The sequence below is a fragment of the Otolemur garnettii genome, unplaced genomic scaffold, assembly GCF_000181295.1.
Source record: "Otolemur garnettii isolate 467f Iridium unplaced genomic scaffold, OtoGar3 scaffold00087, whole genome shotgun sequence".
In the NCBI taxonomy this organism is placed as follows: domain Eukaryota; kingdom Metazoa; phylum Chordata; class Mammalia; order Primates; family Galagidae; genus Otolemur; species Otolemur garnettii.
In genome coordinates this window covers 1,232,156-1,252,470 of record NW_003852482.1, presented here as the reverse complement: position 1 = coordinate 1,252,470, position 20,315 = coordinate 1,232,156, and the positions used below count along the sequence as shown (strand labels likewise).

The following is a 20,315-nucleotide window of genomic DNA, read 5'->3' as shown; positions in this document are numbered from 1 at the left end:
CACTTGCATCTGGGACAGGAGGTACAGGATGATTGTGAGGATGTTCCTCCCCCAGCTTGGACAACCGCCAGCCTGGCCATGTGCACTAGGTGCTTCCAGGGTGGACCAGCATGGCCATACCCTGGGAGTCCGACAGGCAGCTGTATATACATCTGTCCCTACCCTTTTGAGGCCTGAGTCTCCTCCAGCTGTTTCCAGTGCTCAGCCCAGCCTCCATACCCCCAGCCACTGTTGCCTCACGGCAGGGGTGGGAGAGGTCACTGCTGGGACTCCTGCCCACTCAACCCCACCTGAGTCTCCCTCTGGGTTCCTGCATGTGGGCAGCTCTGTGTTCTGGAGCTCTGGACAGGCAGGGCTCCCTGAGCAGGGGCAGGGTGGGTGGGGGAGACCCTTTAACATACAGGGTGGAAGGCAGGACCATCTTGGGATGGATCAAGAGAAAGGGAACTTGCCCAGCACCACACAGGAAGCAGCAAGGTCTCAAAGGACCCTGCAAAGAAATGGACAAAATGGGCAGGCCCCACCCTTCAGAGCAAGGGCATTTGGGACCCACCTCCTCCACCAAGCTAAGTTGTACCAGGGCTCAGCACCTTGGGGAGGAGGCTAGTAGGGCTGGAGCAAGAATATCTCTGGACAGGTTATGAATGGCCATGTGACAGCTCATGCTGGCCTTGCCTAGGAGAACCTGGCATCCTGTGGACACATGAGTCTGTAGGACCCACTGGGGGCCGGGCTGGCCATCTGGCCCAGTTACCTGCCGCGATTTTGGCATCTCTGGCATGGAGGTGGGCAGGGCCTGAAGCAAGACCAGTGGGGCAGGGAGTGGCCCATCTGTTCCTGCCTGAGCCCAAACCCCTCCCAGCAGCCTAAGGCAAGCCTCTGCTAAGCCACCAGCTGCCCAGGCGGGTGTCCTGGGGGTAGGGCTGGTGGACAGGCCAGCTGCTCGTGTGGACGAGTTTCCTGCTTTGAGACCTGTGTTAGGAGATGATGCGGAGACCCCCACACTTCACACAGCACCAAATCTGAGCCAGTGCAAACCACAGTCCTGGCGGCACTGAAGCCCCCACAGGGTGCGGCCCCTTTAAGTGTGGCTCCCCTGGCGGCCACTGGGGGCAGCACCGAGCCTCCAGGCCAGCGCCGCTGCCTCGAAGCTTCTGCTGGTGCCGGGGACGCAGCAAGCCGGGACTCGGGAGCCAGCCTGGGGGTGACACAGCCCACCAGGCACAGGCCGCAGAGCAGCACCCAGGTAAGGGGTGAGAGCAAAGCTGTCCAGGGTGTCGCTGCCGTGGGCTGCCTTAAGGTCGCTGGAAAGGATGAGGACTCCCCGCCCCCAGGCGGCACAGCAGGTCCCTGGAAGGGCCCATCCAGGCCAGGGCTGGGTGGGGGTGCCCTGGCCACCCACGTGGGCTCCAGAAGACCTAAGGACCCCAGAAGATCCGGCCCCATCCCTATCCCCACGGGAGAAAGATGTCGCTGACAGCAAGGTTGCTGTCATCTCCATGGGGTGGAGCCTTACTCTGGCCTGGCCTTGAGCTTAGGGTGGGAGGAGGAGCCGGCCGGTGGATGGTCCTGACATCGGGGAAGAAACGAGTGGGGCTGAGGCTGGGGTGGGGACAAGGACTAGAATTTAGTGCCCTGACCCAGAAAGGCAACCCTTTAGGAAGCCCCTTGTACACCTGGGACACAGAAGGTTGACCCACCCCAAGAAACCCCCAGAGCCCCATCAACCAGGGGTCCTGCCAGGTGAGGGGTCAGCCAATCCCCTTCTTGTTCCCAGCTTAACCTGGGGCAGATACCTCCACACCAGGTGCCAAGTGCAGCAAGCCTGTGGCCTGCTGCCACCACCACAGTCAGACCCACGCCCTGGGGACCACAGACATCTCAGTGGTCCACATCTGAACCCTAGCCCCCCTTGGCAACATGGGGGCTGAAAAACCATGGAGCCTTCCACAGCCAGAGGAGGGAGGGCCCTCTCCTGGTAAGCAGGGGTGAGGGGATGTGTCCCCCCTCCCCCAGCTTCCTGGCCTGTTTCATGGCTCAGGGGAAGGGGGCCACCATGAGCTCATGGCTCACACGCCACCAGCCTTCCAGGCCGCGTGCACATGCTGGGGGTTGGGGTGTGTCCTGTATATTTGTGCAAAGCTGGGGGAAAGTGTTCTGTGGGGCTGTCTCAAAGCACCCAAGATTGCTGGGGTTACAGGAGGTATCTAAAAAAAGAAAAGGTAGCTTTAGGGCCCAGGTATGCTGTCTGGGTGCATTCTCCTAGCCTGGGCCATACCAGTGGTTGAGGACAGTTGGGCTTGGTTGGGTGCAGCATACTCTCCTGAGTGTGAGGACCCTCACAGAGCAGGGAGACAGGCTCTGTGGTCAGCCTGGCCAGCAGGTGGGATGGCTGGTGGCAACCACTTTGTACAGAGCTGGCTAGGACCTAGGGACTCGCCCTGGGACTATGCATTCTCAGAGGGCTCGCTCTACAGAGGGCACGGGGAGGGTTGGGGGGGAGGGTAGGAAGGGACCACAGTCACTGCCACGTTTAGAGCCCCCACTTAAGTTTAAGCACCTGAATGTGGCCCAAGCGAGTCTCCTTTATTCCAGTAGCGGACAGCAGAGGGTTTAGTGCTAGGACCCCACTCTCCTGCCCCACTCGTTCTGCCTGCCCCAGAAAGGGGGTCTAACCGAGCGGGACCACGGTCACTAGTGGGGGAGGAGAGACCTGGGAGCCTCAGCGCAGAAACTGAAGTAGGGTAACAATGCGGGAACGCCAGCTTAGCTAAGCCTTCTCTGCCCACCGGCCGCCTCCCAAGGGAGGGTGGGGGAGAGGCAGGACCTGGGCGGCTGGACTGCTGGGTTCCCCCTGCAGGTGCTCCCCCCCACGACGCCAACATGGAGCAGGCGCCCGAGGGCCTGGCCAAGGCCGGCAGCCAGGGCAGCTCCGCCCGCTGCGCCCCAGGTAAGCCGGCCCAGCGCGAGGGAGTAGCGGGGCCTGGGCTGCGGAGGGGGCCGCCCTGACCCACGTCTCCCCCCAGGGCAAAAGCCCCGCAAGGTCGAGTGAGCTGGAGCCGCCAGCCTGGGGACCTCTTTTAAGATGACCCGCACGGACCCGCCGGATTTGCTGGTGTCTACCGTGTACCAGGACATCAAGGTGGCGGCCCCGGGGCCCATATCCAGGCGCCAGCCATGTGAGCGATCCATGGCCCGGCCCGCTGTGCCCGCACCTTTCAACAAGCGCCACTGCCGTAGCTTCGACTTTCTTGAGGCGCTGGACGGACCTGCCATGGAGGCGCGCCCGGAGCCGCCGCCGGCGGAGACCGCCGCGCCGCGCGCACGGTCCCGCGACGGCGAGCCCCGGCGCCGCGCCCGCTCCAAGAGCGCGCCGCGCGCCCCTCCAGGCCTGACGCCCGCTCCCGCCTCATCGCCGGTGCTGCCGCGCCGAGGCCGGGAGGCCCAGCGCGAAACAAGGTCCGAGGCTTCTCCGCACCGGGAGCCCGCGTACCCCGCGCTGCGCGCGCTCGCCAATGAACTACACCCTATCAAGCTACAGCCACAGCGCGGCGGCACCGGCCGCATCGCGCCACTGTGCGCATCCACTGGCCGCTGCGCGCCACCCGAACCCCCACCGGGACCCGCCCCCCACGTCCGCTGCCGCCTGGACATCAAACCCGACGACGCAGTGCTACAGCACGCTGCCCGGGGCTCGCGGCCCTGCGGACCCACGGAAGCGGCGCCCTGGGCTCGCGCTGCCCCGCAATTCCACGGCCTCACCGTGCCCGGGCCCCGCCGCATGGCGCTCTCCCGCACCCCTACTCCCAGCGACTCATACTGTGCGGATGCCCGGGCGCTGTACTGCGACGGTCCTCTGCCTGGGCCCCGGGAATACACGGAGCGCCGCACTCTGACCTTCACTGCCCCTCCAGGCCCCTCCCAATTCTTCTATACGGAGGATCCTGAGGGTTACCCAGGTGGCTTTACAACCAGCCCGGGCCCTCCCTTCGACGGCTACTGCCCCAGGCCCTATCGGTCCGAGGATGTCTTGGGGCCGAATCCAAGACGTGGGGGTGGCTATTATGCAGGAGAAGTACGCACCTTCCCTATCCAGGAACCTCCCTCCCGCTCCTATTACGGGGAGACACCCCGAGCCTACGGCTTGCCTTTTGGGCCCCGCTATGCCCCCGAGGAGACCCGGGCCCACCCCACCGCCCGACCCTTTTATACAGAGGACTTAGGGCGGTACTACCGCGAGCGCGAGGCCCTAGCTCGGACTTACCCATACCCGCGCAGCAGCCCGTCTTGGGCTGACTGGGGCCCGCGGCCTTACCGCACCCTGCAGGTGGCGCCTCCCCACGACCCCGGCCCGTTGCTCGCCTCGTGGCACGGGGGCACCGGTACCAGCCCTCCCCGGCTGGCCAGCGACAGCCGCCATTACTCCCGCTCTTGGGATAACATTCTGGCCCCTGGGCCCCGCCGGGAAGACCCCCTGGGCCGCGGACGCAGCTATGAGAACCTGCTGGGGCGCGAGGTGCAGGAGCTGCGCAGCACGTCCCCGGAAGGCCGGCGCCCACCTGTTGTCGTCAATCTGTCCACCTCGCCCAGGCGCTATGCTGCACTGTCCCTGTCCGAGACGTCGCTGTCGGAAAAAGGCCGCGGTGGTGAGGGCCTGGGCCGTAACTGGTACGTCACGCCCGAGATCACCATCACCGACAACGATCTGCGGGCCGCTGAGCGCCCCACCGCCAGCAGCTGGGAGCCGCCAGGGAGCCGTCCGCGGCAGCATCCGCCCGCTGCCCACGATGGCCCCACCTCAGGCCGCCAGCGCAGCCTGGAGCAGTTGGATGAACTCATCACGGACCTGGTCATCGACTCTAGACCCCCCGCCGGCCAGGCCCCGGAGTCTGCGGCCGACGGCCTGGGCCACCAACTTCGCCGCCTTCTGGACTCGCGGCCCTCAGGGCCCAGGGCCCCTTCGTTGGCGCCGCCGCGCTCGCCCCCCGCCTCGGCTGGCAGCGCAGAGGAGCCTGCGGGCTCTGGGGAGGCAGCTGACGCTTCACCGGAGCCCAGCGCAGACGAGGACGACCTGATGACCTGCTCCAATGCGCGCTGTCGGCGCACTGAGACCATGTTCAATGCCTGCCTCTACTTCAAGTCCTGCCACAGCTGCTACACTTACTACTGCTCGCGCCTGTGCCGCCGCGAGGACTGGGACGCGCACAAGGCGCACTGCGTGTATGGCCGCGTCGGCAGCGTATGCCGCCACGTGCTACAGTTCTGCCGCGACAGCGGCCCAGTGCACCGCGCCTTCTCGCGCATTGCGCGTGTCGGCTTCCTGTCGCGCGGCCGTGGAGTACTCTTTCTGGGCTTTCCGAGCCCGGGCTCGGCAGACAACTTCCTGCGCTTTGGCCTCGAGGGGCTGTTGCTGTCGCCTACTTACCTGTCGCTACGCGAGCTGGCCACACATGCGGCCCCCCTGGGCAGCTACGCCCGAGAGTTGGCGGCCGCTGGGCGCCTCTACGAGCCGGCCGAATGCTTCCTGCTGAGCGTGTCGGTGGCCGTGGGCCCCGGCGCTGCGCCTTCGGGGACCCCTGCCCGGCCTGCACCCGCGCCGCGCAGCCCCGGGCCCACGGTGCGCAAGTTCGCCAAGGTGGCACTGGCGGCCGGCAGCCCGGCACGTCCGCCCCCGGCACGAGGCCGGGAGCCTGACATGGAGACGCTGATACTGACGCCGCCGCCTGGCACGGCTGGCCTGGACCAGGAAGGCGAGGCGGGCCGGCGCGCACGCGAGGTGGCGTTCATCCACATCCAGCGCGAGCTGCGGTTGCGCGGTGTCTTCCTGCGCCACGAGTTCCCGCGCGTCTATGAACAGCTGTGCGAGTTCGTCGAAGCCAACCGGCGCTTCACGCCCACCACCATCTACCCCACAGACCGGCGCACCGGCCGCCCCTTCATGTGCATGATCATGGCCGCCTCTGAGCCGCGCGCGCTCGACTGGGTGGCCAGCGCCAACCTGCTGGACGACATCATGTGAGCCGCTGGGCCGACCAGACCCAGTCTCCGGAGCAACGCCCCCGCTTCGCCTAAGCCCCTTCTCAAATTCTTCCAACCTCTGCTCTCCCCAAGCTCTATTCGGGCCCTTTCAGCACTGTCCCTCACCCGAATCCATCCCAGGGTATTCTCTACATGACCCTCTCTGCCCTTCCCCATCCCCAACAACTCTTTGTTTCCCGGACTCCTCCTGGGGACCTCCAGAGGCCGGTCCTCGCCCTCGGTGCTCCCCGCCGGGAGGTGGGGTGGGCCTGAGGACCACACAACTCTGCCTTCACGCAAAGGGGTCACTACTGCACAGTCCCCAAAGGCACAAATCGGGTCCCGCGAAGGTCTCACTGGAGCTTCTTCAACCAGTTAACCTGAGTCCAGAAGCCCGCTTTAACCAAATCCTCGACTTGTCCCCAACTCTGCCGCCTCTGTGATCTGTCGGAGGTGCCTCCTGCTCAGAGGCCCTTCTTCTCTGGAGAACACCCTGGTCGGCCTCCATGAGTGTGTGTCCTGAGCGAGAAACCCACGAGTGTGTCCCAGAGAGGTGGTGAGCAGGCTGGCTTTGTACAGGGGTGTTTCTGCTGGTCCAATCCCGCATGCTGACAGTGCCACCAGCCGCCCCGGTTTGTGGGACCTGCAGGAGAGGTTAGGGAAACCAGGAAGGGATACTCAGAGGCCAGAGGGGCGGAGAACCTGGGCAGAGGAAGCAGAGCCTATGACTAGGGGTGCTGGCTAGGCCTGGCTGTGCCAAAGGTGGGGTGTCCGGCCACACCCCACAGGGTGGCCCTAGGAGGTTGCCAGAGCGTGGCGGGAATGCAAATGACCCGCCGCAGGCCCTAACGCCACAGGGAGGCGGGAAACAGGTGCAGAGTGGGCCAGCGGGCTGTGGACCGCGGAGACCTTACAGGAAGGGGCGCCTACCCGCTGGAGTAGGAAAGGCCAAGGAACAGGGAGCACTCCCGGCTGGTGCTGGCAGCAGACGTGGGAGCGAGTTAGTGGCTCAGCGCAAAAGCCTATCCAAGAGGGTCATGATCCATACCGAAACTCAGGTTCTTTGATTGCATGGAGGTCCCTTCGCAGTGCCTGCGGGCTTGTAGGTGCACCCTGGTCCGCGACCGGGGATCGCTGGAGAGTCGTGAAGGGACAGGGTTGGGGGACAAGTCCAGGCGCTGCACAAAGGCCCTCCCTAGCCTTCCTTCGGAGCCAGGAGGGAGCGTCAAATCAGAGAAATTATGAACCCTGCTACCGCCCTCTGCTCTCACCCCGCCACGCCTGCGCCTGCACGGGCCTGGCCTCCCGCTTGTACCACCCTCGTTCGCCGCGCTCCGAGTCTGGCCGGCGCGCTCCGCACCCCAGGGCCTCCGCATTCGGCCCCACGCCTAAAAGCCGGCCTGGAACGCCCCTGGACAGGAATTTTTGTCAGCGGGCGAACCAAGTAAAATAGAACTTGAATGTAGCTGCTGCCGCCTTCTTGTGCTAGGGGAGGGGTTGGGAAGGAGTCTTTAGGACGGCGGAGCGAGAGGACTCGGCACGGGCAGGGAAGGAGGGGGACCTTAGAAAGGCTGGGGCAGGGGAGAGCGGCTTCGGATTGCAGGGATAAGGAAGGAGGCCCCCGGGCGACGGGGCCAGGGGAGGGTACACTCGGGTGGTGGGGGTGGCTGAGAGGAGGGAGGCTTCGGACGGAGCACGGAGGAGCAAGTCCTCCCCTAGCCTGACGGGCCATCTAACTGGCTGGTTCCCAAGGTGCCTGTCACCCCACGGCGGCACAGAAACTCTCCCGTCGGCTGGATTTAATCATTTCCTGCTCCACATTCCCTTTAAACGAGGCCGCAAGGAGACAGATTGCGATTGGCTAGCTCGTGCCCCGGGAAGCGGCACAATTGGCTAAAGCGCCGGGCCTCCGGCAGCATGCCCCCACGGGATTGGCTGCATCTCTCCAGGGCCCGCCTCCCGCCCAGCAGCCCTGGTCGGGGGGAGGGGCCGCCGGGACCTCGGGTCCGTGAGCGCTTCCAGGAACATGGCGACAGCGAGCCTCGCTCAGATTCCTGATGTAGACATCGACTCCGACGGCGTCTTTAAGTACGTGCTGATTCGAGTCCACTCGGCACCTCCCTCCGGTGCCCCAGCTGCGGAAACCAAGGAGATCGTGCGCGGCTACAAGTGGGCAGAGTACCACGGTGAGGGCGGGGCCGGGCGAGACGGGGCGGGGCCGGGCGAGACGGGGCGCGGCCCGGGGCGGGGCGCGGCCCATGTTCTGTTGCAGAGCTCGCCTACGGCTCAGATCCCGTTCCTGGGCTAGCCTAGCTAAGTTGACTGGTGGAAGGGGCATGGCCCCTAGTCCCCGCGCGGGCAGGGCATCTCCGTTTTCTCACCTTAATACTGCCCCAGCCTGGGAGGCGTTCGTCTCCACTGGGGAAGGGATGGGACTTCAGATTTCTTCATGGGTTGAGATCATCCCACGGCCTCCAAGGGCCGCTAGGGCGCGCGTCCTGAGGCTGCCGTCTCATCCCAGCGGACATATACGACAAAGTGTCCGGTGAGATGCAGAAGCAGGGCTACGACTGTGAGTGTCTGGGCGGAGGGCGCATCTCTCACCAGAGCCAGGACAAGAAGATCCATGTGTATGGCTACTCCATGGTGAGCCTGCAGCCCCGTCAGCCCTGACCACATCCTGCACTGAGACTGGGGTTCCAGAGTTGCCCCAGTCTCAGTGATAGACGCTTCCCTCCAGGGCCCCATGCTGTCCCACACACCATGTGCCACCAGGGGCAGGAAGCACAGGAGGCCTGGCCAGGCTCTCCTGTCCTCAGGGTCCAGTTCAAAGTCCCCACACTGTCTCTTCACAAAAGGCCCCAGTAAATATACACTGGCCCTCACACAGGCCCCTACCTTAGGCCAGAGGACCCAACACATAGGTCTGCTCACCTGTGCATGCCACCTCTCCATGAGAGAGCTCTCCCAGGGCATCAGGACAGTTGCTTTGGCCCTACCCTGGGGTTTACGCAGGTTCTGTTTGTCCCTTCCCCAACATGCTCTTGGGTTAACCACTCATTGGATACCCAGCATCGGAGCAGGAGTCAAAGGGCCCTGGCAATGCTAATAAACATCTCTCTCCAGGGGGCAATGCTAATAACCATCTCTCTCCAGGGCTACGGTCGTGCCCAGCACTCTGTCTCAACTGAGAAGATCAAAGCCAAGTACCCTGACTATGAAGTCACCTGGGCTGATGATGGCTACTGAGGCCCCCAGCCCAAGACCTGCTACCTCCAGCAGCCAAGTCAGAACTCTGCTCTTGCCGGGGGTTGGCCTTGCCCTTCCCTTCTGTATCCCTGGTAATATGCCATCCCACCACAGACCAGCCTGGCCCCTGTACATTAAAAGCTTTGTTGTGCCTGCCAGTCCCCAGACTCTTGTGTCATGGCTTTCCTGCTGTGGGTCCCTATCTGGGCAGGGCTGTCCAGTGCCTCAATTGAAGCGGGTGGGTAAGAGAGCACAGGAGCAGCAGGTCCCCAGGAGTGGCAGTGCACACTCAGCCCTTTGGGGTCTGATAAAGGGGCCACAACCCTGTTTATGGCCTGATGGCACCTTTACTCACCTGCTGTACCCAAGGACATCTGGGAGGAGGCCTGACAAGCCCTTGCACAAGGAGTCAGTGTTTGGTCTCTTGGGCCAGCTGAGGCCTGGGGCCCCTTTCCTTGAGCCCATCCCAGGGTTTCCTGCAGAGAGAAGTGGACACCAGTAACCACTTTCCAGGCTGGGCCATGTGTAGGGTGTGAGCTCTACCTTAGGGATCCCACACACAGTAACTGGTGGACAGTGATGGCAGGGTGGGGTGCTACAGGACAGCTGGAGGCTGAGACACATTTGTCTACATGGGTGCCCTTTGCCAGCATTGTGTGGGCCTTTGTCACCCTACTGAGTCCTCCAGGCAGCCTCTCCTGGCAGGCGCTATTTCCACAGACCAGAAAAGCAGCTTGGCCAAGACAAGTTTCCTAGGGCACACAGTGGCAAGTCACAGGCAGACCCTGGCTCCAAATGCCACACCCCTTGAAGCCTTGAAGTACCCCCACCCAATCCTCTTTTCCATGAGGACCAGAAGTTTCTGGGTTCACAGGGTCCCTGTGCCTGGTACCACTGAGCACCTGCCTTCTCAGGATAGTTGCAGAAGGATGAACCTGTGCTGGGGTGATATCCCCAGCCTGTGTGACAGGCAGGACAGGCTCACAGCACACACACTGGGCTCCTGCTTGCTGCTGCCAGGATAGGTTGAGTCTCCACCTCCTTGGCTAGCCCTGTGGTGGGGCCAGAGGCTCAGTGAGACCATGACAGTCGTTGCTACCCCCACACTGCCACACAAAGTCCTTCTGGGGGAAAACAGGCCTGGGCCCCTCCCTCTTCCAGTGGGAGCCTCCACCCAGCAGAGCAGGGTGGGTGAACAAGATGGCTGGTGTCTGACCTTCAGTCTGCAGGAGCTGGACAGGTGGGAGCTGACCCTGGACCAGGGTCCACCCAAGACACATTTACAGCCAGATATGTGATGCCATCAGCATTGGGTGGGGCCAGGCTGAGGGGCCACAGGTTCAGAAGGGGCTGTGCCCCTCCAGTTAAAGCTGGAGCGCCTGTGGGGCCACTGCAGACTGATAACTGGACAAAGTCCCCACCGAGCTGCCCAGCTTCACAACTCCTGGCCTCGTTCCCTCTGGCCTGACCATGAGACTTCTTGGCTACCTCCTGCCCAGCCTGCTCCTGCTTATAGGTGAGTCCTCTACTCCTATAGTAGGATTCGGGCTCTGGGTTCTCAGCCTACTTCTGGATGGTGGTAGTAGACACTGGAGCTGATGCCTGAGCCCCTGAGGAAGGAGGGGGTGCAAGCACTGCCCTAGATGGCCTACATAGGAAGACCTGGGGGGACACAGGACAAGCTATTGGGTCCTGGGGATGGTCCAGGTCCCCAGAGCCTATCTGCCACCCTTGAACTGGGTGGAGCCCAGGGGGGTCCCTGGATCCCCCTTGATGCATCCCTTTGGGGGCACCATCCTGGCAGCCCCTCCACTTCCTTGCTGGGAGCCCCATCAGGGTCTTGGTCCCCTGCATGCCCACAGCACTCTCCCCATCCCTTTGTGCAGTTTCTTCAGAATAGGAACCCAGAGATGTCCCTGCTCAATCCCAACATGGACCCCGGATGGCAGCTCTCTGTGGGGCCCAACACTCTCCCTGTCTCATGTCCTGGGCCTGAGCCCTAAGTTGGGGCTAAAACTGGACAGTCCTGGGTAAAAGGGGATGGCTGATTACTTGCCCCCAGGCCACTTGGCTGTCTCTCTGCCTGCAGCAGGGGCACTGGGCTGGGCCTGGGTCCCCAGCCACTGCAGGCCTCCCAGCGAGGCTGTGTGCAACTTCCTGTGTGACTGCAGCAGCTGCTCAGATGAAGAACAGTGTGGTGAGCAGGAGGTCAGGAGGGGTGGCAGGGCAGGCTTGAGGGCAGCACCCTGACCCCACATTTTCCCAGGTCACCATGGGGCCTCACCTGCCTTGGGCACCCCATTCTCCTGCGACTTTGAGCAGGACCCCTGCGGCTGGCAGGATATCAGTACTTCGGGCTACAGCTGGATCCGAGACCGGGCAGGGGCCACTTTGGAGGGTCCTGGGCCTCACTCAGACCACACTCTAGGCACTGACTTGGGTGAGATGAGGGGGAATTCACATATGCCCACTTCCTCGCCTTTACCTCCCTGTTGCCTGCCCCATCTCCTAACCTCTCACATGGGCCAGGCTGGCATATGGCTGTTGGGACACACCGAGGAAAGGAGGTGTCCACTGCTGTCCTGCGTTCCCCTACTCTGCGAGAGGCAGCCCCCACCTGTGAGCTGAGGCTCTGGTACCACGTGGCATCTGGAGGTGTGGCCTAGACCCTAGGATCCATGGGTGGGATATCCGAGGGGAGGGAGTGGGCAGCCATGGTGGGCAGGAGTGGGGCTGCAGCTGCCCAGGCCTCCCATGCTGCAGACGTGGCTGAGCTGAGCCTGCAGCTGACCCATAACACGGAGACACTCACACTATGGTGGAGCTCAGGACCCTGGGGCCCTGGCTGGCAGGAGCTGGCAGTGACCATTGGCCGCATCCGGGGTGACTTCCGAGTGAGCTGGGGTTCTGGGTGGGGAAGGGAGAGAAGTGGGACCCTGGGCCCTGATGCAGGGCCTAAGGACACCTGCTTTCTTCAGGTGACCTTCTCTGCCACCCGAAATGCCACCCACAGGGGCACTGTGGGCTTGGACGACATTGAGTTCTGGGGCTGTGGGCTTCCCAGTAAGGACCATGCCACCAACCCACCCAGGAGGGCCATGGGAGGGCCGTGGCCTCACAGGGGCCTTGCCCCTAGCCCCACAGGCCTTAGGACCAGGCTGAAGGGCTAACCCTCCCACACCCTAGCCCCCCAGGCCAGCTGCCCCCCAGGGCACCACCACTGCCAGAACAAGGCCTGCATAGAGCCCCACCAGCTGTGTGACGGGGAAGACAGCTGTGGGGATCTGTCTGACGAGGACCCACTCACCTGCGGTAAAACAGGGGATCTGGCCTCTTGGCAGGGACACATCCTAGAGGGTGTCCTGTGTGTGCTTATTCTGGGGTGTGGCAGCCAGGGTCCCCTAAGCTGGGCCATAGGCTGTAGAGGCCCTGCTGGGTGGCTTGGGCAGCTCTGCTTCCCACCCTAGGCCACCACATGGTCACCAACTTTGAGACAGGCCTGGGCCCATGGAACCACTTGGAGGGCTGGGTCAGGAACCACAGCAATGCCAGCCCTGAGCACCCTGCCTGGCCACACCGAGACCATAGCCAAAACAGTGTGAGAGGTGAGGCCACAGAGGTCCCAACTCCAGTCCTGTCCACTTGCCTACTACCTGTCAGCCCTGGCCCAAACTTGCCCTCTCCCTAGGCTCATTCCTGGTCTCCCTGGCTGAGCCCAGCAGGCCTGCTGCCCTCTTCAGCCCCAAGTTGCAGGCCTCAGGCCCCTACAACTGCTCGGTGAGATAGGTGGGGTGCACTGGGTCTCCCATCCTGAATGCCAGGTACATGAGCCCCTGACCAGCAATTGGTTGCTCCTCAGTTGGTCTTCTATCACTACCTGCATGGATCTGAGGCCAGCTGCCTCCGGCTGTTCCTGCAAACTCTCCTGCCTAGCAGCTCCCCAGCCCCTGTGCTGCTGCAGAGCCGCTGTGGGGAGCTGGGGGCTGCCTGGGTCCGAGACCGCGTTGACATCCAGAGTGCCCACCCTTTTCAGGTGAGGCCAACCTGTGTGGTGGGGACAGGAGGTTAATGGTCAGGGAGCCCACAAAAAAATCAACTCTGTGTGGACCAGAGAAGGTCCCCAGGCAGCAGACCCCAGAGAGGACAGAGGGGTGCTGGAGTAGTGGGGTACCCCCTGAGCCTTCTCTGCCTTCAGATCCTCCTGGCTGCACAGACGGGACCAGGAGGTGTAGTGGGCCTGGACGACCTCATCCTATCCAACCACTGTCAACTGGTCCCAGGTGAACCTGCCTGAGCCCCCTGGCCTTTTCTGCCCAGGAGAAAAAGCAAAGCCACCATACCACCTGATCCCAGTTCTGCCCCACAGAACTGGCAGCCCTGCAGATGCTGCCTCCTACACCCTGGGCCCCAGCCCCTGAGAGCCCACCCTCTGGCCCGTGGTTCCAGAATGTCTGCAGTCCAGGGCATCTCTCCTGTGGGGATCTGTGTGTGCCCCCAGAGCAGCTGTGTGACTTCCAACAGCAGTGTACAGGGGCTGAGGATGAGCAGGAGTGTGGTAAAGGGACAGTGGGGTCCTGCAGACCTTCCCCACTGCAGGATGGGGAAGGCGGGGTGCTGGGGCAGGCTGGGTTCCTGGCCTTTCAGTGCCTACTGCTCTTCCAGGAACCACAGATTTTGAATCCCCCACAGCCGGGGGCTGGGAGGATGCCAGCGTGGGACGGCTGCAGTGGCAGCTGTCTGCCCAGAGAGCTGCTACCGGTAAGACCAAGTCCTCACAAGAGCAGCCAAAACCCTCCCATAAGTGGCAAACCTGGAGGGAGGGGTCTCTGCCCTGCTGCTTAACTAGGGGGTGCCTCTGGATCAGGGCCTCTGAGGGACAGAGGGTGCCCTGGAAGGAATCAGGATTTGAGGGCCTTGCTTTGCCCTTAGGGCACTTCCTATCTCTGCAGAAGGCCTGGGGGCAGCTGAGGCCTGAGGCTCGGGTCCTCAGTCCTGCCCTGGGCCCCTCTGGTCCCCGCTGTGAGCTCCACCTGGCTTACTACTTCCTGAGCCAGCCCCGAGGTAGGCCACCTCCTGGCTCCCTAACCAGCCCCCTGGGGCTCCTGCACATGGAAAGGATCCAAGGCTGGCCAATCCATGGGGACCCCTCTGGCCAGGTTTCCTAGCATTGGTTGTGGTGGATGGCAGCTCCCGGGAGCTTGTGTGGCAGGCCCCAAGCAGTAGCACCGGAGGCTGGAAGGTGGACAAAACCCTTCTGGGGGCACGCCGCAGGCCCTTCCGAGTAAGAATGGCAGTCCTGGACGGGGATATGCTGGGGCTTGCCCTGACTTAACAGATTTCTCCCTCATTCTCTCCCCAACAAAGCTGGAGTTCATTGGCCTGCTGGATTTGGATGGCCCTGGCCAACAGGGGGCTGGGGTGGACAACGTGACCTTGAGGAACTGCAGCCCCACGGAGACCACCGAGAGAGACAGAGGTCCCTCCCACCCCCCTGGGGGGCTGGGCCAACTTGAGGAACCCCTTAAGCCTGCACCTTCTCAGGTGCAGAAGGAGAGGGGAGGGGCTGGAGTGCTGACCTCTCCGCCCCCCCAACCCTCCAGAGGTCTCCTGTAACTTTGAACGAGATACATGTAGCTGGTATACAGGCCATTTCACGGACGCACACTGGCACCGAGTCCAGAGCCATGGTCCTGGGTATGACCACACCACTGGCCGAGGTAGGATGGGAGGTCCCAGACCTGGGGAGCTATTGGACTGGAGGCCCCTAGGCCAAGAGGTATTCTCATAGCATGGGCATCTCTGCAGTTGGCCCCATGTCTTCTACAGGCCACTTCATGCTCCTGGACCCCACAGAGCCCCCAGCCCGGGACCATGGTGCCTACCTGCTCTCCCAGCCCCAGGTCCCAGTAGCCCCCATAGAGTGCCTCAGCTTCTGGTACCACCTCTATGGGCCCCAGATCGGTGAGCAAGCAGGGGCCTTTTGAGGCCTGGGAGGGTTAGGAGTTGGGCTAATCCCCTCAATCTCCACCTACCTCTAGGGACACTGCGTCTACTCTTGAGACGGGAAGGAGAGGAGGACACACCCTTGTGGTCACGGTCAGGCACCCATGGCAACCGCTGGCACGAGGCCTGGGCCACCCTTCACCACCAGCCTCACTTCCACACCCAGTACCAAGTGAGGCATGGCACCCAAGGGGAGGGGTGTGAGGGCAGGGCCCTGCCAGCTGACATCTTTTGCCCCCAGCTGCTGTTCGAGGGCCTCCGGGATGGGTACCATGGTACGATGGCCCTAGACGATGTGGCCTTGCGGCCTGATCCCTGCTGGGCACCTAAGCACTGCTCCTTTGAGGATTCAGGGTGTGGCTTCTTCACCGGAGACCAAGGTCTATGGAAGTGCCAGACCAATGCCTCGGGCCAGGCTGCCTGGGGCCCTCCAACAGACCACACCACAGAAACAGCTCAAGGTACTGGGGTCCAGCAGGGACAGGGATGTAGGGCCAGCCAGGGGCTGGCAGACTGACACTGGCACCCCCAGGACACTACATGGTGGTGGACATGAGCCCGAATGCACTGCCACAGGGCCACGTGGCCACCCTGACCTCAGAGGAGTACAGGCCCCTGGCCCAGTCCGCCTGCCTGACTTTCTGGTACCACTTGAGCCCCCGCAACCCAGGTGAGGTTGTCCACTCTTCCTGGGGCTCAGGGAGGCTCAGCCTGGCATCCTCACAGGCCCCTTGCCTGGTGCTGAGCTGGAAGGTGAGGGGGACCCCAGCTGCGGTCTGCATTCCTCCTGCACTGCTGCTGACCTGGGCTGGCCCATGGCACGGCAGGTACCCTACGAGTCCACATGGAGCAGAGTGGGAGACGTCAGGTACTCAGCATCAGTGCCCAAGGAGGGGCTGTCTGGCGCCTGGGCAGCGTGGGCATTCAGGCTGGGCAGGCCTGGAGGGTGAGTGCCTGGTCCTGGGAGATACTCCTTCCTCCTCATCCCCCCAAGGCTGCCCAGAAGTGGCTGAAGCTGCCCTGCCTTGCCCTATCAGGTGGTGTTTGAGGCTGTGGCTGCAGGTGTGCAGCCCTCCTACGTGGCCCTAGATGACCTGTTTCTCCAGGATGGGGCTTGCCCTCAGCCAGGTGGGAGCCCAGCATGGCCTGCGGGCCACAAATCTTGCCTCAGTCCCTGACTCTCAGCCACCCATCTGTCTCCTTCCCCAGCAGTGGTACCCAGGAGTCAGGTAACACCTAATACCAATTCCTTGCAGGTTCTTGTGACTTTGAGACTGGCCTGTGTGGCTGGAGCCACCTGGCCTGGCCTGGCCTAAGCGGGTACAGCTGGGACTGGAGCAGTGGTACTACACCTTCCCGCTACCCCCATCCCTCTGTGGACCACACCTTGGGCACAGAGGCAGGTGTGCACCTGCTGCAGCTTGGGGGGCTCCTTTATCCAGTGGAACCTCCCACCCAGACCCCCCTCATGGCGAGGGGCTGGCCCCACTTGGCCCACTGAGGGCTTGAGCACTCTCATTCTCAGGCCACTTTGCCTTCTTTGAAACTGGCGTACTGGGCCCAGGGGGGCAGGTGGCCTGGCTACGCAGTGAGCCCCTGCCAGCCACCCAGGCCTCCTGTCTCCGCTTCTGGTACCACATGGGCTTTCCAGAGCATTTCTGTAAGTCTGGCTGGCCAGCAAGTGCCTGGGTAGTGGGTGGAGCAGGGGCTTGGGGCATTGCAGGGGAGGGTAGCCCCTTTGCACCTGGTTTGGGTGCCAAGGCCTGAAAACACCAGGCCCTGCTCTCAGACAAGGGGGAGCTGAGGGTGCTGCTGGCCAGCACCCAGGGCCAGCTGGCCGTGTGGGGCCAGGGCGGGCACCGGAGGCACCAGTGGCTAGAGGCCCAAGTCGAGGTGGCCAGCACTGAGGAGTTCCAGGTGAGGCTGGCTGCCCTGGCCACGGGACCACAGGGCCATCCTCCTTTGGGCCCTCATGGCCTCTTTCCTGTCTCTGCCAGATTGTTTTTGAAGCCACTCTGAGTGGCCAGCCTGCCCTGGGACCCATCGCCCTGGATGATGTTGAGTACCAGGCTGGGCATCACTGCCAGGTGCCCACGCCCAGCCAGGGTAAGCACTGGGCTGTTACCAAAGGCATTCTGGAAAACCTAGGGTGGACAATCTGCTTGGGTCTGCTGAGGTCATTTGACCCTAGTAGCTGCCAGCACCCTGACTCAGCTTGGGAGGCCAAGGGAGCCACCAAGACCAAGCTCTGTGCCTCCTGGCCCTGTCCCTCTGGCCCCTGGGGCACCCCCTACCTGGCTAGGCCATAGCTTCTGCACTCCCTATGCCCACACCCAGGGCAGGGTCCAACCTACAGGAGCTACTAGATCAGGTCAGGGCAGGTAAGCTTTGTGAGGAAGGGGTGACTGGGTCATTACCTTAGTTTGCAGACAGCAGCTGCTTGCCTACCAGGTTCCCAGCCTCATCCAACAGCTCAGTATTGGCTGTGCCAACACTTACCTCCTTTAAAGGCAGTGGTTCTCTGGGTGGCACCTATGGCTCAGTGGGTAGGGCACTGGCCCCATATACTGAGGGTGGTGGGTTTGAACCCAGCCCTGGTCAAACTGCAACAAAAAAATAGCTCGGAGTTGTGGTGGGCACCTGTAGTCCCACCTACTTGAGAGGCTGAGCCAAGAGAATTCCCTAAACCCAGGAGTTGGACTTTGCTGTGAGCTGTGAAGTCACACACTCTACCAAGGGTAACAAAATGAGACTCTGTCTATTAAAAAAAAAAAAAAAAAAAAAAAAAAGCAAGGCAGTGGTTCTCAACCTTTCTAAAGCTACAATGTATTTTCATTGTTAAAAAGGGGTCACAACCCGCAGGTTGAGAATTGCTATTTAAAGGGGTGAACCCTGAAACCAGCAGAGACCAGGGGTATGTGGGGACCACTATAGTGGGCTCAAGTCCCAGAGTTCATGTGTCGTCATGTCCTACAGGGCACGCAGCCATGCCTGGGTCTGTGCCAGCTGCAGTCAGTGGCGCCCTCCTCCTCTTCATGCTCCTGGTGCTGCTGGGACTTGGAGGCTGGCTCTGGCTTCAGAAGACAGGAGGCTGCCCCTTCTGGAGCAACAGGGAGCCTGTAACCTCTGGCTTTGACAACATCCTCTTCAATGCAGTAGGAAGCCGCCTTGGTTGGGGATGGGTGGGCAGCAGCCTACAATTTGGAGCCCAGCACTGTTGCACTCCAGCCCCTGCCTCCCACAGCAGTCACAGCAGGAGTTCTCCTTCGTAGGATCATGTCACCCTCCCAGCGTCTGTCACCAATGACCCATAGACCACCAGATGAGGCTCTGGCTCCTCACACAAGCACCTCACCACTCAGTCGGACCCCAGTGGGCACTGAATGCCTGCCCCACTGCTGGTTAAACTGCAGGACACACTGAGCCTCTGTGTTCCTTGTCTGGTCCTGTGACTGTTGCTCCATGAAGAAATACCCTACCTCATGAGCCTGGGCTTGTGGGACAAAGGCCAGCACACCCACACATTGCTGGTCAGCGGGGAGGGGCTCCAAGGACTTCAGACCCGATTCAATACACACCCAGAACATGTACAGGGCCACTCCTTGCTTCTTATGCAGCTCAAGACAGGACACAGACACAGGGAGCACCCTGGCAGCATCAAGAAGCCAGTGCCCCAGGCCAGGTGGGAAACAAACTGGCACAGGAACATTTCTAAAGCAGCAAAACCTTTCTAGAGTGTGGCAACACGGTGGGAGAGGAATGTCGCACTGTGTCCTGTCCACAATAAAGGAGCCTGCCTCATTGTCCCTGTCAGAGGACCCCACATCTCCCATCCCCGGCAGAGGATCCTGAGTCCCCTATCCCCAATCAGAGACCCCATGTCCACTGTCTACCCTCGTGGTGCTGTCCCCTCTTGCCCACTGTGCATGCAAAGGTCTCAGCAATCCCTGGCTACAGGTCATTATGCCAAGGTTCCCTTAGGAGGGAACCCCAAGGGCCTGAGTAGGCTGATCCCTGGCCTTGCTGAGCTTCCAGGCTCAGGAGGGAAGGGGACTCTCTGGAGCTGGGTGAAGTAGTCTGGGGTACTGACACAGATCGCTGTTCTAACCCACATGGACCAACATCTCTCACCCCAGGGCCAGGCCCAAAAACCTGCTGATCCACATGAGCAATATGGACATAGCCCTGCTGCAGGAACGTGGTTGTTGAGGCCTGAGAGGGCTGGCTTCCCACTGCTGCCTCAAGGGAGGGCAGTGACAAATCACACCTAGGCAGCCCCGTACTCTCTTCCCACCCACAGGAAGGCTCTGCCCTGCCTCAGACACTCATCTGTCCCAAGGATCCATCAATGTCCTAGTGGGCACAGCAGGGCCCCTGCCTGTACTGAGAACTCAGCCCTAGAGAGGGCAGCAATTAGGAGCTGCTCACACTGTCCTGCACATTCAGGAAACATGAGACTGCCCGATGACTGCGGACAGAGACCAGACTCAGAGACCCCTCATCCCACAGCTGTGGCCCAGCCTGGGAGGCACAGGTGGCAGGCCTGGGCACTGGCAGAAATGAAGCACATGCAGCAAGATGTGCTACTGGCAGGAAGGGTACAAGCTTTACCAGCTTCTCTTTAAATGCCGCATTAGAGAAGCAGCACCAGTGACATCCTCAGCCCCCACTTTGTGCTCCTGATACTGAGGTGTTCCTCAGTATCTCCCTACCCAGGCTTCTGACAATGCCTACAGGGCAGACACTCTGGGAGGCCGTGTTCTGTGCCTCAATCCAAAAGCGGGAGAAAGAACAAAAAAGTCAGAAGCAAATAGTTTGCAAGGTTTTGTTTGTTTTACAGCAGGTGTGGGTTGGGGAGGGGCTTGGCAAGCCTGACCCCGTGTTCCGCTCAGCCGCGCAAGGAGGCCCACGTAGATACTGGTGGTCGAGGGGAACCAGCCAGACGAGATCAGCCGGAACGCACTGATTTCGAGGCTTTGTGTTCATTTTGCCCTGGGCCCCTTCTCGATAGGCTTTCCAATGTCCTTCCCCCGGAGCTTGAGGCC

The 20,315-nt window shown here is 62.0% G+C and overlaps 4 protein-coding genes and 1 long non-coding RNA gene across 5 annotated transcripts in view; 3 read left to right on the top strand and 2 right to left on the bottom strand.

Annotated features, from left to right (window-relative positions):
- Positions 1 to 1,164: 1,164 nt before the first annotated feature.
- Positions 1,165 to 6,534, top strand: AJM1 (apical junction component 1 homolog). The gene is made up of 3 exons (XM_003794825.3): positions 1,165 to 1,246; positions 2,861 to 2,950; positions 3,027 to 6,534. The coding sequence occupies exon 3, from the start codon at positions 3,086 to 3,088 to the stop codon at positions 6,017 to 6,019; it is 2,934 nt and encodes a 977-aa protein (XP_003794873.1). The 5' UTR covers positions 1,165 to 1,246; positions 2,861 to 2,950; positions 3,027 to 3,085; the 3' UTR covers positions 6,020 to 6,534.
- A 1,055-nt stretch (positions 6,535 to 7,589) lies between these two features.
- Positions 7,590 to 9,425, top strand: PHPT1 (phosphohistidine phosphatase 1). The gene is made up of 3 exons (XM_003794824.3): positions 7,590 to 8,204; positions 8,540 to 8,664; positions 9,175 to 9,425. Exons 1-3 carry the CDS (start codon positions 8,045 to 8,047, stop codon positions 9,265 to 9,267), a joined length of 378 nt encoding a protein of 125 aa, XP_003794872.1. The 5' UTR covers positions 7,590 to 8,044; the 3' UTR covers positions 9,268 to 9,425.
- Positions 8,072 to 9,168, bottom strand: LOC111726944. Its single transcript, XR_002774609.1, has 3 exons — positions 8,953 to 9,168; positions 8,400 to 8,687; positions 8,072 to 8,181 (listed from the first exon to the last, which is right to left on the bottom strand). It is a non-coding gene; the product is annotated as an uncharacterized LOC111726944 (long non-coding RNA).
- A 1,312-nt stretch (positions 9,426 to 10,737) lies between the features above and the next one.
- On the top strand, positions 10,738 to 18,816 carry MAMDC4 (MAM domain containing 4). Its single transcript, XM_003794822.2, has 27 exons — positions 10,738 to 10,783; positions 11,357 to 11,464; positions 11,534 to 11,707; positions 11,797 to 11,922; positions 12,031 to 12,161; positions 12,246 to 12,330; positions 12,454 to 12,579; positions 12,735 to 12,872; positions 12,956 to 13,044; positions 13,127 to 13,300; positions 13,463 to 13,547; positions 13,634 to 13,822; positions 13,930 to 14,025; positions 14,197 to 14,328; positions 14,868 to 14,984; positions 15,094 to 15,228; positions 15,306 to 15,442; positions 15,512 to 15,731; positions 15,803 to 15,940; positions 16,098 to 16,216; positions 16,308 to 16,398; positions 16,527 to 16,673; positions 16,796 to 16,930; positions 17,060 to 17,187; positions 17,268 to 17,376; positions 18,247 to 18,425; positions 18,543 to 18,816. The coding sequence occupies exons 1-27, from the start codon at positions 10,738 to 10,740 to the stop codon at positions 18,582 to 18,584; spliced, it is 3,396 nt and encodes a 1,131-aa protein (XP_003794870.1). The 3' UTR covers positions 18,585 to 18,816.
- A 1,265-nt stretch (positions 18,817 to 20,081) lies between these two features.
- Positions 20,082 to 20,315, bottom strand: part of EDF1 (endothelial differentiation related factor 1) — a 3,908-nt gene continuing 3,674 nt past the window's right edge. The window contains exon 4 of the mRNA XM_012808185.2: positions 20,082 to 20,315. Coding sequence (XP_012663639.1) covers positions 20,253 to 20,315 — 63 coding nt within the window. The 3' untranslated portion in view covers positions 20,082 to 20,252.